The sequence below is a fragment of the Triticum dicoccoides genome, chromosome 2B (genome assembly GCF_002162155.2).
Source record: "Triticum dicoccoides isolate Atlit2015 ecotype Zavitan chromosome 2B, WEW_v2.0, whole genome shotgun sequence".
Classification (NCBI taxonomy): Eukaryota; Viridiplantae; Streptophyta; class Magnoliopsida; order Poales; family Poaceae; genus Triticum; species Triticum dicoccoides.
The window spans coordinates 261,919,455-261,934,154 of record NC_041383.1 but is presented as its reverse complement, the minus strand read 5'-3'; the positions used below and the strand labels follow the sequence as shown (position 1 = coordinate 261,934,154).

At 44.7% G+C, this 14,700-nt stretch overlaps 1 protein-coding gene across 1 annotated transcript; it reads left to right on the top strand.

The window, feature by feature from the left end:
- Nucleotides 1-11,024: 11,024 nt before the first annotated feature.
- On the top strand, nt 11,025-14,295 carry LOC119363429 (putative cysteine-rich receptor-like protein kinase 20). Its single transcript, XM_037628782.1, has 7 exons — nt 11,025-11,876; nt 12,032-12,142; nt 12,232-12,419; nt 12,516-12,726; nt 12,847-13,084; nt 13,203-13,359; nt 13,614-14,295. Exons 1-7 carry the CDS (start codon nt 11,039-11,041, stop codon nt 13,956-13,958), a joined length of 2,088 nt encoding a protein of 695 aa, XP_037484679.1. The 5' UTR covers nt 11,025-11,038; the 3' UTR covers nt 13,959-14,295.
- The last annotated feature ends 405 nt before the right edge of the window (nt 14,296-14,700 follow it).

Below are 14,700 nucleotides of genomic sequence, written 5' to 3'. Positions count from 1 at the left end.
CCATTGGCATTGAACTTTCGTTCAAAACCAACACCTTGATTCTTCCAGTGCCCTCCTTGCTTGCGTACAATTTCCTCAAATTGCTTACTTCCGGCAAGGCTCTTGTAAACACCTTTCTCTATAATTCCCTTCAACAAGCTATTTTCTTGTTCAAGTGTAACTTGGCTAAGAGAATCATTAGTGGAATCAAGACAACTACTAGAAGCAACAATATTGGATTTAACATGATTATTGTTACTACTAGAAGAAGAATCTTTCTTACTTTTGTTGCTAGATTTAACTTGTGGCATGTAAGTAGACAAGAGTAAACGCTTGGCAATGTGAGAAGAACTTTTCTTGCGAAGATCATCATTGATTGCCTTTAAAAACTCATGCTCCTGCTCGAGGTTGAGCTTTTCAAAGCGTAACTTCTCATGAGTCTTTAAAAGTTCTCGATGATCCTCCAAGATAGTTTCATGAGCTAACTCAAGAGTATTTAGCTCTTTAGTTAGACACTCAATCTTCTCCTTATCATTTTCCTTCGTTTTATCTTGATTATCATGATTAATTGACGTTTCATCATAGTATTCATCACTAGAGTTGTCAACAAGTAAATAATCATCACCTAGCAAATCATCTTCATCACTATTGAAATCAACATACTCGAGGTGTGATACCTCTGGGCCTTTAGCCATGAAGCATCTTCCAATTCCTTCATTTGGTGATTCAAATATGTCATAGGAGTTGGTTGACACAAGTGCTAGACCGGCAACACCTTCATCTTGATTATATTCGGAGTCGGAGTGATAACTTCTTTCGGAGTGATGGTCGGAGTCAGAGCTGGATACCCATTCACCAACGTGAGCTTGATGTCTTCGCTTTGTGTAGCTCTTTGATGATTTGTCCTTCCTTTTCGAATCATTGCTTCTCCGGGAGGGTCTTCGTTCATAACGATCATCTCTACTCCTTCTCTCTCTTGGTGGTGATTCCTCTCTTCTACTTCTTCTTTTAGGTGAAACTTCTCTCCGTTTGTAGGGAGCCATACACTCATTGGAGTAGTGTCCGGATCTTCCACAATTGTAGCAATTACGTTCATGACTCGAAGATCTTTTGTCATTGTATGACCTTGACTTGGAACTTATTTCCTTGCTTCTACTCTTGTAGAACTTGTTGAAGTTCTTCACCATTAGGCTCAACTCTTCATTGAAGGTTTGTTTCTCACTTGATGATGTAGGAGCATCACATGAGGCTTTGTAAGCACCACTTGACTTGTTGTGAAGCTCTTCTTTATCCTTGAGTGACATCTCATGAGCAACAATTCTTACAGTGACTTCCGTTGGCTTGAGTCTTTGTAATTGGGCATCATTTGGATCAATGTGCACACGGTATCATATTTTCCATCCAAGGCTCTTAGGATCTTCTTGATGATGAATCTATCGGTCATCTCTTCACTTCCTAAGTCGGCAATCTCATTTGTGATGAGAGCAAGCCTAGAGTACATTTCAGCGACACCTTCACCATCCTTCATTTTGAACTTGTCAAGTTGATTTTGAAGCACATCCAATTTGGATTCCTTGACGGAGTCGGTACCTTCGTGCATATCAATCAAAGTATCCCAAATTTCCTTTGAATTCTCAAGACGGCTGATTTTTTTGAATTCTTCGGGGCACAATCCATTGAAGAGAATATCACAAGCTTGAGCGTTGTATTGCAGCATCTTCAACTCTTTCGCGGTAGCTTCACGGTTCGGTTCTCTCCCATCGAAGAATTCACCTTGCAAGCCAATACACACAATAGCCCAAATGGCGGGGTTATGTCCAAGAATATGCATTTTCATCTTATGCTTCCAACTAGCAAAATTAGTACCATCAAAGTAAGGACCTCTACGGTGGTAATTTCCCTCGCTAGACGCCATACTCTCCTAGGTTGTGAAACCAAGGCTATGATCACCAAAAGCTATGGAAATCAAGGAAAATGGAGACCATAGCTCTGATACCACTTGTAGGATCGAAAGTATGTCTAGAGGGGGGTGATTAGACTACTTGACTAAATAAAAAGCTAGCATTTTCCCAGTTTTAGTTCTTGGCAGATTTTAGCAACTTAGCACAAGTCAAGCAATCAACCTACACATGCAATTCTAAGAGTATAGCAGTGGACTGTAAATCATTGCATATGAAGGTAAAGGGGAGGAGTTTGGAGGGATCAAACGCAATGTTGACACGGAGATTTTTGGCGTGGTTCCGATAGGTGGTGCTATCATACATCCACGTTGATGGAGACTTCAACCCACGAAGGGTAACGGCTGCGCGAGTCCACGAAGGGCTCCACCCACGAAGGGTCCACGAAGAAGCAACATTGTCTATCCCACCATGGCCATCGCCCACGAAGGACTTGCCTCACTAGGGTAGATCTTCACGAAGTAGGCAATCTCCTTGCCCGTACAAACTCCTTGGTTCAACTCCACAATCTTGACGGAGGCTCCCAAGTGACACCTAACCAATCTAGGAGACACCACTCCAAAAGGTAATAGATGGTGTGTTTATGATGAACTTCTTGCTCTTGTGCTTCAAATGATAGTCTCCCCAACACTCAACTCTCTCTCATAGGATTGGATTTACTGGAAAGATGATTTTAGTGGAGAGCAACTTGGGGAAGGCTAGAGATCAAGATTCATATGGTTGGATTGGAATATCTTGGCCTCAACACATGAGTAGGTGGTTCTCTCTCAGAAAATGAATGCTGGAAGTGTAGGCATGTTCTGATGGCTTCCCTCACGAATGAGGAGAGGGTGTAGGGGTATATATAGCCTCCACACAAAATCTAACCGTTACACACAATTTACCAAACTCGGTGGGACCGAATCATAAAACTCGGTCGGACCGATTTAGTTCATAATGTGACCGTTAGGCATTTCGATGGGACCGACCCGCCAACTCGATGGAACCGATTTTGTTAGGGTTAGGGCATAACGTAATCTCGGTGAGACCGATTACACAAACTCGGTGGGACCGACTTTGGTAATAAGCTAACCAAAGAGTTGGTCAGGCAAACTCGGTGGGACCGATTCGCTCATCTCGGTGGGACTGAAACATTACGAAAGGGAAACAGGGAGTTTGCATTGCGAACCCGGTGGGACCGATCGCTCATCTCGGTTAGACCGAAACGTTACGAAGGGAAACAGAGAGTTCGCAATCCCATCTCGGTGAGACCGAGATCCCTATAGGTGAGACCGAAAAGACTAGGGTTTCTGGCAGTGGCTATGTCAACTTAACTCGATGGCGCCGGATAGATCAAATCGGTAGGGCCGAGTTTGACTTTGGGCTTGGGACATATGTGGATATGAGAAAGTGGTTGAGGGTTTTTGGGGCATATCACTAAGCATTTTGAGCAAGCAAGCCATTAAGCAACACCTCATCCCCTTTTAATAGTATTGGCTTTTCCTATAGACTCAATGTGATCTTGGATCACTAAAAGTAAAATGTAGAGTCTTGAGTTTTAGATCTTGAGCCAATACTTTGTCCTTAGCATTTTGAGGGGTCCACATTCCTAATCCATGCCATGCCAATCATTGAACTTTCCTGAAATATTCATCTTGAAATAGCATTAGTTCAATGAGCTATATGTTGTTAATCATTACCAAAACCACCCAGGGATAGTTGCACTTTCACTTTTCTTGTTTGTAGGGGAGGCCCTTTAGTGCCTTTTAAAATCAAGAGAACAATCATCAAATTTTTATGGACTACAAGTGGTGCCTCAAGCACCACATGTTAACCATCTTTTATTTGCATATGACAGCCTGTTGTTTTTCAAGGAAAATGGTGATGGGGCAAGGGAGATGCACCAGGTGTTGGACATTTACTGTCAGGGGTCAGGTCAGCTTATTAAAATGATAAATCATCCATATATTTCAGCAAGGGTTGTCCTGGACATATATGTGATGAGGTAAAAAAATCTCTAAGTACAGAATGGGACCTTGAATGCAAAATATGTAGGTATGCCGTCCCAAGTGGGGGTTTCAAAAAATGGGGTGCCTCAAATACCTTACAGGTTGCCTCTGGAATAAAGTGCAAGGCTGGATTGAAAAGACTATGTCCTCAACAGGGAAGAAGGTTTTGGTCAAGGCAGTGGTGCGAGCGGTACCCGTATATTCTATGTCTTGTCTCAAGCTCCCTCAAGGCATGTGTGAGCATCTTAATATGTTAATAAGAAAAGTTTGGTGGGGCAGTAAGGATGGACAAAGGAAGCCTAACTGGGTATCTTGGGAGGCCATAACGCAGCCAAAGAGTATGGGTGGCTTGAACTTCAAGGATTTTGGGCTTTTTAACCTTTCATTGCTAGCTCGACAGGCCTGGCGAATTCTTTAAAATCCTAATTCGTTGAGCGCAGGGCTATTGATGTCAGTCTGTTTTCCTGCTACAACAAATTTGCAGGCTGAGATGGGTAGTCACCCTTAACAGATCTGGAGATCCGTTATGGAGGGAAAGGGCATTTTGAAGCAGGGGTTGATCAGGCGGATTGGTAATGGAGAAACTACCGAGATCTGGAACCACAATTGGTTGCCGAGACCGGAGATGATGAGGCCCTATGGCTGTCTTGTGGCTGATCCACCTGAGTTAGTTTCGAAATTGATTGACCACAACATTGCCAAGTGGATCAGGGAACGTGTGGAAGAAGTATTCATACCAATGTGCACAAGCAACATTAGTGATTGTTGGGCCTAGAATTTCGAGAAGAATGATTAATTTTGTATGCATTTGGCTTACAAAATGATGATTTGTACCAAGTTCAGAAGAGAGGCATGGATTGATGGAACGGCGGTATCTTCAAGTTCAGGACAAGATGAGGCTGCATGGAAAAATCTATGGAAAACACAAGTACCCAGAAAAATCAAAATGTTCTTGTGGCGTTTGGCAAAACAATCCTTGCTAACTGAAGATGTCCGCTGCCGATGCAGTATGGCCACTTCCAGTGCATGTTGTATTTGTGGGATGAAGGGCTCCTGGAGACATTCACTTATAGAGTACTCGATGTCGCGTTGCATCTGTGCACTATTTGATGAGGACATTGTTAATCATATGATAGCTACCACGGAGCCTAGTGCAAGGCAGTGGTTGTTCCCAAATGATGGAGGCAATGCCCCATGAATCTTTTCTGAAGTTGGTCATGACCTTACGGGCGATATGGTGAGCACGACGGAAGGCGATACGTGAAGGGGAATTCTGGAGCCCGCTATCAACAAATATTTTTATCAAAAAACTTATTGCATAACTAGGGGGTATGTCACGACCTGCAAGCACTTGCCCGACTACATTCACATGCATAGTTGAGCCTGCCCGGATGACAGCGTCACCGCTAGGCTTTGCAAAAATCTATGTTGATGCGGGTGTAAGGAGAGATGGTATTGGAGGAACTACCGCGACAGTGTGTAGAGATCACACATGAAACTACCTAGGGTCTTTGGCCCTAGTAATTCATGGAGTTCGAGAGGTGGCAGCGTTGGAAGCTATTGAATTCAAAGAGGCCCTCGCCTTAGAAGATAATGTTCTTATTCATAATTTTATGGTGGCAACCGATTCAAAACAAGTAGCAAGGGGCATCCAAAAGAGAATTGGTGGATAATATGGTCAGATAGTAGCAGAAATAGTTCATGGATCAGAGAATTTTAATATATCTTTTAGTTTTGTCGGCCGGACATCAACTACCGAAGCCCATTTGTTAGCCAAGTTTGCTATGTCGTCGAATCAGGTTGCCACGTGTGGCTGGGCCAACCCCACGATTTAAACTGTATCCCCCTTGTGGTGAACTTTGATCAATAAAGCTTTGGTTCTTCTAAAAAAAAGTTAATTCGTAAGGTGTGTAACATGTTGTTTGTGTATGTAGAATTAGTTGCAGTAGAAAAGTTGCGGCGCCGTGCTGACATCATGCATGTTTTTTCGGGTTTTTTTCACATTTTTATTTTCCTTTTTTTACTTTTGCTTAGATTTCATAATAATTTGAATATATATGATACAAAATGTACTTTACATAAAAAAATAAAAAATGTTACTGAAGCAATTAAAAATGTTAAATGTGTAAAGAAAAATGTTAATCATGTGAACAATAAATGTTTGTTACATTAAACAATTCATGTGTTTAAAAAATGTAAGTGCCATAATAAGAAAATGTTTATAGACTATAAAAAATGTTCACATAATATAGAAAAATGTTTCATACATTTAGAAAAATTTAGGTATCACTTAAAGAATGTTTCACTAGTTTCCAAAATATTTATCAGACATTGTCAAAAAAATGTATAAGATGTAAACAAATGTTTCGTACTATATAATTCTTCCATACAATTAAAAAAGGAACATGTTATTATGAAGAAAAATTAGGTCGATTCAAAACAATGTTCTCGTAGGTTGAACATGTTTATTTTCATTAAAAATGTACAACTTCTATTTGGGAAAAAATATCTTGTATTCAGAAAGTTGTTCAAAACATCTATTTGAAAAAATGTACATCATGAATTTGATAAAAGTTCAAAATGTATCTTAAAAATGTTTCACGTGTGCTAAAAAAATGTACATTGCGTACTAAAAAAGGAAAATATGTGTGAAAAATTGACAAAGAAGCAAAATAGCAAAGCAAAAAACCAGAAGAAAACCAGAGTATAACAAAGAAAACCAAAGGAAAATGACAAAACAAGGAAAATAAAAGAAAACAAGTAAGAGAAATAAAACCTAAGAAAAAAAAGAAAAGGAAAACCATAGAAAACTGTTCTACACGAACCTACAGCGAAGAAAAACCAAAAAAAACATTGAGAAGACAGAAACACTAAACCGAACTAAAGAAATAAATGGAAACTAAAGAAAACCATGGAAAAACAAATAGAAAGAAAGAGAAAAAGGAAAACTAAAGAAAACAAGGAAAACCGTACCTACATGAACCTACATCGCACAGCGAAGGAACCCCGCTACTAGGCTAGCTCGCTCGATGTCACGTGTAGGCGATTCCTATTTTTGGAATCGGGATGGCGGCATATAGCCCTGGCGGACGTTGCGGGGGAACACTATTTCGCGCATAGGTCGCTACTTGACCACCTAGCGCGTACCTTCATCACGCACCTGGTCCTCCGTTGGGCCGGCCCATTCCCGGGTTTTCCCCGTACCGGTTTTAAGAAGGTTCTACGCTTTTTGTCTAGCTCTAGTCTAGCACTTGTACCAGTCGCCTACCAGATCACGGCTTTGCTCCAATTCCACTCTTCAGTTATGTAGTCCTCTTCAAAATTGGGGCTTTTCTTCACTTCAGCACGTCCCCTCGCAATGGATTCCACTAGGTTCTTAACCTCTTCCCAATTCTAAAACTGAAACCTGCGATGTCTAATCCAACTCGGCACCTAACCAGCTTGTCAGCATCGTATGTTTGCCTCAACATTCCCCCTAGAAATACAAAATAATGTTAATCTACTTTCATTTATTTATTAGGGATGAGACTTTCTTTTGACCCTTCCTTTCCGCTCAAAACAAAATCTAGAACCTTCCCTGGACTGGGCTTATCTTTTTTTCCTTTATTTTTTCTTTGTTTTTTTCTTTGTTTTTCCCTTTCCTTTTTTGTTATTTATTTGTTTATTCCGTTTTTTATTTGATATTTTTCTTTTTATTTTATATTTCGCGAATATCTTTCTAATTTGTGAACAATTTTTGAAATTGTCAACATTTTTATGAAATTATGAACCATTTTTGCATTCATGAGCATACTTTTGAAATCATGTAAAATTTAAAATACACGAACATTTTCTGCAAATTCAAGCACATTTTTTTTTAAATCATGAACATATTTCCAATTCGTGTTACAAATTTGTGATCAATTTGTCAAATCACAAACATTTGTTTTGAAACTCGTGAGTTCTTTTTGGAACTGATGACCATTTCTCTCCATTGGTGATTTTTTATTTTGAAATGGCGAATTTTTTTTGAATCGTCAAACATTTCTTAAATTGGTGAACATTTTTTGAGTCGATGAACACTTTTTGAAAGCGGCGAACATTTGTTGAATCGATGAACATCTTTTGACTCAGCGAACATTTTTTTGAAATTCAGGAACATTTTTCAAGAACATTTTTTAATTCAGCGAACAGTTTTTGAATCAATGAACTTCTTTTGTAATTAATGATCATTTATTTTATTTTTGTGAACAGTTAAAAAAGCATGAACATTTTTGAATTCACAGACATTTTTTGAATAGGTGAATATTTTTTCAAAATCAACATTGTTTTTAACCCAGGAACATTTTATGGTTTCTGGAACACCGTTTTAATTTACTTTTAAAAAAAATAAACTTTTTGAATCCTAAATTATTTTTAGTAAAAAAAGAACAGAAAACGAAAACAAAAGACAAATAGTAAAAAAAAACAGTGGGCGTCCAACCCCGCTCATGGGACAGCTCAATAGCGCGCGTGGGGGAGAAGGGGTGCGCCATGCAAGTCTGTAATTTACTTTTATATGCACAAATTGTTTAAACAAAATTATGGGGACAAACTGTTTTTTTTTTGTGATGGAGGGGACAAACTGTTTTGTATAGGAGTATCTAACAACCAACTTAGCTTCTATTATATCTTTTAAAAAACATTGTTGTCATTGGTTTACAACCCTGTGAAAACCATCAGATAGGCAGAAGACGGAGACCACGATGCTTAGGCTATGGGCGTGGGCGACGTACCCCCGGAAAATCTGCAGAGTGAACTGGATCACTCTGCCTGGGTGCAACGGCGGTGAGCCGGTGTACTGGGGCCTTGCCTTCAGCACATGGTGCTGCTGCATCATGCCATCCACGAGGCTCAGTTATGGGCCACGGCAAGGGCGAGGAAGCTAGGGAAAATTCTAGTGTGCAAATAATTGTCATGTGGCGCCATGTGACGTGTTGTATGTGTGTCGGTTATTTATTTATTTTGACGAAAAGACAACCCTAGGGCCGAATTTTATTAATTAATCAGGTGAGGCAGAATACAAAGTCTTAGAGATAAAAAGAGGATGGAGCTGGCATCCAGAAAGAAAACACCCATCAACAAACAAGGGGGAAATCAAGGTGGTTCAAATATGTTGTCGAGCAAGCTAAGCGTAGCCCCTGACCAACATCTTGCCTCATCCATGATTCGTCCCATGAGTTGTGGAACCGAGCATATGTCAGCATTGAACACACGGCCGTTTCATTCCTTCCATATCATCCAGGAGACCAAGCAAGTGACCGACTTCCATTCTTTCATCTTATCAGCTGGGAGCAACAATAGCTGCATCATCCAATTGTTTTTGAGAAGAAGGCATTGCTGATGGGAGTTTACCGTTGGCGCTAGGTTGAGAAAAGGGCCCCCAAGCTTGTTGATGACCATCATCCAGAGCTGCTTGGAGAAATTGCAATCCGCGAGCAAATGGGTGGCCGTCTCCGGTGCAACGCAGCAGAGCGAGCAAACTGGGTTGCGTGCGATGCCCCTGATAGGCAGGTTGTCAGCCATGAGGCAGCGCTTGCGGGCAGCAAGCCAAAGGAACGTCTTGGCTTGCGGCGCCGCCCTGGTGGACCATATGAGTGCTTTATCGCCCGACCGCACAGCTCCTTCGAATTGGCATAGGCACGCCGACTTGGCGGTGTAGTTGCCATCCGCCGTCCAGCACCAAGTCACCGTGTCCTCTGCTGCGTCATTGAAACTGATACCCGCCGCCATCTCTGATAGGCAACAGAGCTGTCTGAGCACCAGAGTAGATGGATTCGGCTTGACAAGGCGCATCCATTGATTGCCTATTATTGCTTCTCGCAAAGAGAGCTGACGCTTGGTGCAGTGCCGCAATAGCTCTGGCCATCTGTCGAGGGACGCAGTCCCTCTGCCGGCGCGAGTCCCAGAAGGAGGTGGACTTGCCATCCCCAATGGAGATTTTTGTTGATGCTCGGAAGAGCTCATCGACAGAGTTGTCCGCAAGCAGGGGAAGTCATGCCATGGCTTGGAGCGGTCTGTCCAACAGAGCCATTGCCAGTGGCATCGCATCGCTCTCCCTTGCTTCTGTAAGTCTAGAATGCCGAGGACACCGAATTCCCGTGGGCGGCATACAGTGGACCAATTCACCGGGCATTTGCCAGCCTCGCCTCTTAGTCATGCGCGCAGAGAAAACCACGGCGTAATTTGTTCACCTTTTTTAAGAGCCACACAGGAGGATCCAACACCATCAGCTGGAAGATGGTCATGTGTGTCGGTTATAAAACAAACAAACTCTATTCCCTCTTAATTAAGTGATGAGGCGAATCTTATGCCTCTGCTTCGGAAAAAATAACCCTTCAGGATAGGATATAGACATGTGGCTGTTTTGGTGGGACGGGCAACTGACAAGTGGCTTATGAGAAATGCATTGATGGTTCAAAAGGCTAGGACATGGCAGATAGCACTACAACACTTTTCGGGTGTAGTTCATTGATTTTGTCTGAACTAGGTAGAAACTAGAAGCAAGTACGGTTTTGAAAACAGGCAAGCCTGCAGTAATAGCCTCAAAGTCGTCTGCGAAAAGCATTCTGGTAGATATAATTAGTGTGATGCGTCCATCCAAGCCGTCATCGGACAGTAACCTTTGGAGTGTGTATATCTGGTGAACATCAACCGGCGGCACGATCGTTTCACACGCTGAGACGCAGACCGAGATACTACTACAAAGAATTGTGTTTCAAACTCAGCTCAGCATGGTTGCTCCAGGTCACAGCGGGGTCGTTGGTATTTACACGTGCAGGGTAAAAACGAATGCTCGTCAATTGTTATCTACGTAATCAAATTCTTGCTACCTGACGAGTTTTGCTTTCTTTCTGCCGCACTATCAAGAGAAGTTTCCTTTGTTGCGATCTTCCTGTCGACTGTCAACCCGGCCAATTGGACCGAAGGAACCCTCACAGAAAAATCGGAGAGAACAAATGACAGCAACCAACAACCACCATCTTGTTGTAGCCTTTGACTTTGCCAACCCGTTTAAATTTTAAAACGAGAGCAACAAGCTACGGGGAAGTGCCAGCCTTCTCCTTTTTCACCAGAACAATGAAAGAGGCCGGCATGGTTGGCGTCCTGCCCTGCCTCCTCCTCCTCCTCCTCTTCCTGAAGCCGCGCGCCAACGCTGCCGCCGCCGCCGCCTACTCCGAGTACTCGTGCAATGGCACCACCGGCAACTACACGGCGCGCGACGCCTTCGGGGCCAACCTCGCGCGCCTCACCGCCGAGCTCCCCGCCTCCGCCTCCGCCTCTCCGTCCCTCTACGCCTCGGCGGCCATCGGCGCCTCCCCTGACAAGGTCTTCGCCCTCGCGCTCTGCCGCGGCGACATCACGGACGCCAGGACGTGCTCCGGCTGCCTGGACAACGCGTTCAGGCAGCTACGGGGGCTCTGCGCCGGCGAGAGGGACGCCACGTTCTACAACGACCTCTGCACCCTCCGCTACTCCGGCGAGGACTTCCTGGCGCGGCCGGACGACAACAACCCGGTGATCAACGGCATGGACGTGAACGGGTCGACGTACGCCGCGTGGGACAGCCGCAACGCCACGTCCCGGAGCTTCTTCCTGTCCCTGGTTGGCACGCTGTTCGGGGAGATGTCCATGTACGGCGCGTACAACTCCTCGGTGCGCCGGTTTGCCAGCGCCATCATGTACATCAACCCGCAGCTGCCCACGGTGTACGGCCTGGCGCAGTGCACGCCGGACCTCTCCCCGGGGCAGTGCTGGCACTGCTTCCTGGGCCTCCAGGAGCAGACCCGCCAGTGGTACGATGGCCGCGAGGGCGGCCGCATCGTCGGCGTCCGGTGCAATATTCGCTATGAAGGCTACCAGTTCTACGACGGCATGGCCGACGTCAGGATCGGCACACACGGTGACTCATCTTCACCAACAGAAAGCAATGGTAAGGGAGAGTGTACAGTGTACATCCTTTTTGTTTTATTTATTTCAAGAGCCATAAAAACATGAAGAGCTAGCTGTACTTAATTTGTTTAACTATTTTTGGTTTTGTAGTTATACTACTATTGTTTCATATATATTTTGCTTTGTATCGCTCAGGAAGCAAGCACAGGCGGACCCTAATAATCGTTGTATGCGTGTCCGTTACGGTGTTCTGTTCTATGTTGGTTGGCTGCCTTCTACTCATCAGAAGACTAAGAAAAGGAGCTGGTAAGGCCAAGACAACACACTGCAAGAAAAATTTCGAGCCTTTTTCCCCACACCATTTAACCCATTAGATGCAAATATAATCAATTCAGGAAACACGAAATTAGAACAAGGTCATAAGAGGAACAACTCGAAGACAGAGGAGGCGCTGAAGCTGTGGAAGATCGAAGAGAGCAGCTCAGAGTTCACCTTGTACGACTTCCCTGAGCTCGCCGCTGCCACGGACAGTTTCTCCGAAGAGAACAAGCTCGGACAAGGCGGCTTCGGTCCGGTTTACAAGGCAAGCGGATACGCCAACTCTTTACCATGTAATGCGATTGACCAATGGATCGAACGCTAATCTTTTTGTTACCGTTGTCGTTGTGTTTCTTTTCAGGGGAAGTTTTCCGACGGGGCGGAGGTGGCGGTGAAGAGGCTGGCGGCGCAGTCCGGGCAGGGGCTTGTGGAGTTCAAGAACGAGATCCAGCTCATCGCCAAGCTGCAGCACACGAACCTCGTCAAGCTCGTGGGCTGCTGCGTGCAGGAGGAGGAGAAGATGCTGGTGTACGAGTACCTGCCCAACCGAAGCCTAGACTTCTTTATCTTCGGTATATATACACATAAATTACTACGTGCAGAAGCTTTTCTTGAGACCATCTCCAGTTCTTCCCGTGAATGCTACCAGTAGGGAAAAAGCTGATATGATATGGTAACCTTTTGCAATGCAGACCAAGAGCGAGGTCCCTTGCTGGACTGGCAGAAACGGCGGCACATAATGGAAGGGATCGCGCAGGGGCTCCTGTACCTGCACAAGCACTCCCGGGTGCGCATCATTCACCGGGACATGAAGGCCAGCAACATATTGCTGGACAAGGATCTCAACCCCAAGATCTCCGACTTCGGCATGGCCAGGATCTTCGGCTCCAACATGACGGAGGCCAACACCAACAGGGTGGTCGGCACCTAGTAAGAGAAAAAAAACTAATTAAACCCATTTTTTAACAGGCAAACCCTGATGAATATCGAATGCAATGGCGTGCTGATTGGATTATACTAATGATCCACGTTTTGTGCTGTGCCGCAGCGGTTACATGGCACCTGAGTATGCTTCCGAGGGCCTCTTCTCGGTCAAGTCTGACGTCTTCAGCTTCGGCGTGTTGCTGCTCGAGATAGTGAGCGGCAAGAGGAACAGCAGCGGCCACGGCCAGCACTACGGAGAATTCGTCAACCTCCTCGGCTACGTAAGCTTCTGCTCAATTTTTTAGTTGCATGAGTTAACAAGAACATACCACACGCTTCGGACGAACTTAGACATTTCATAAACGGTTGAACCCTAGCTTTCTTGTTCCAAGACTAAATACAAAACGAGCGGCTTATCCGTTAGCATACGGTCAAAAATGTCGCTCCTAGTGTTCACATCAGCAATGTAAGCCACTGACAGCAACTGTCTGCAGAACCCCATTAACTAATGCGCCGTATGATTTTTGGACGACAGGCATGGCAGCTGTGGAGGGATGGGAGAGCGTTCGAGCTGGTCGACCCGACGCTGGGCCACTGCAGCGAGGTGGCGGACATCATGCGGTGCGTCAAGGTGGCGCTGCTTTGCGTGCAGGACAACGCCATGGACCGGCCGACAATGACCGACGTGACGGCGATGCTGGGGAACGACGGGGTGCCGCTGCCGGACCCGAGGCGGCCGCCGCATTTCCACCTCCGGGTCACCAGCGACGATGAGGAGGACGGCGTGGGCGGGTCTGGGACGCGGACACGGTCCACGCACTTCACCGGATCCTGCAGCACCAACGACGTGACCATCAGCACCATCGAGGAAGGGAGGTGATTGCTTTCTCCTATTAGTTTGAGTGAGCCATGTGTGTGCCAAGTGTCTGTGTCTGTAGACACGCAGATGGATTGTGTAGGGTTGAGATGTTTCGAGCTGTGGCCTACTGGGATCGCTCGTCACGGTGTCGATCACCGTTGTTGTACAGATTATACGCTATTGCATAGCACAAGAGGAGCCCTAAAATTGTACGAACTATACTGTTGCCGGTGCTTTGACGAACGAAGAAGGAAAAAAGGAAATGTAGTGCTACATGATATAGACAGGATGCAAGGGAGTCGCACAGGGTTGGCTCCTGACAGCAACATATGTGTAAGACAATAGGCTTTGGAGGGAACCGGCACAACCCTCTAGGGATGGCCTATCACATATATATATATAATGAGGTGGTATACAACGTTACAATATACACATGTAAATACAGTCTAACACCCTCCCTCAATCTTAGCCACTTTCTAATGAATCTAGAAGGGTAAGATTGCGCCTGCAAGTCTCAAACTGTGGCAAAGGCAATGGCTTGGTGAAGATGTCAGCAAGTTGATCCTTGGAAGAAATAAACTTGATCTGTAGTTGCTTCTGAGAGACACGTTCACGCACAAAGTGATAGTCAACTTCAATGTGTTTCGTTCGGGCATGGAATACCGGATTTGCAGAAAGGTATGTAGCACCGATGTTATCACACCAAAGAACAGGAGACTGTGATTGGGGTATACTTAACTCCTGAAGCAAGGACTGTACCCAG

Bases quoted from the DNA above. Each gene is read 5' to 3' on its own strand.
- LOC119363429 (XM_037628782.1), top strand. From the start codon at position 11,039: ATGGTTGGCGTCCTGCCCTGCCTCCTCCTCCTCCTCCTCTTCCTGAAG. The intron at 12,420-12,515 runs GCAAGCGGATAC...GTTTCTTTTCAG, and splicing joins GCTTCGGTCCGGTTTACAAG to GGGAAGTTTTCCGACGGGGC. The intron at 13,085-13,202 runs GTAAGAGAAAAA...GCTGTGCCGCAG, and splicing joins AACAGGGTGGTCGGCACCTA to CGGTTACATGGCACCTGAGT.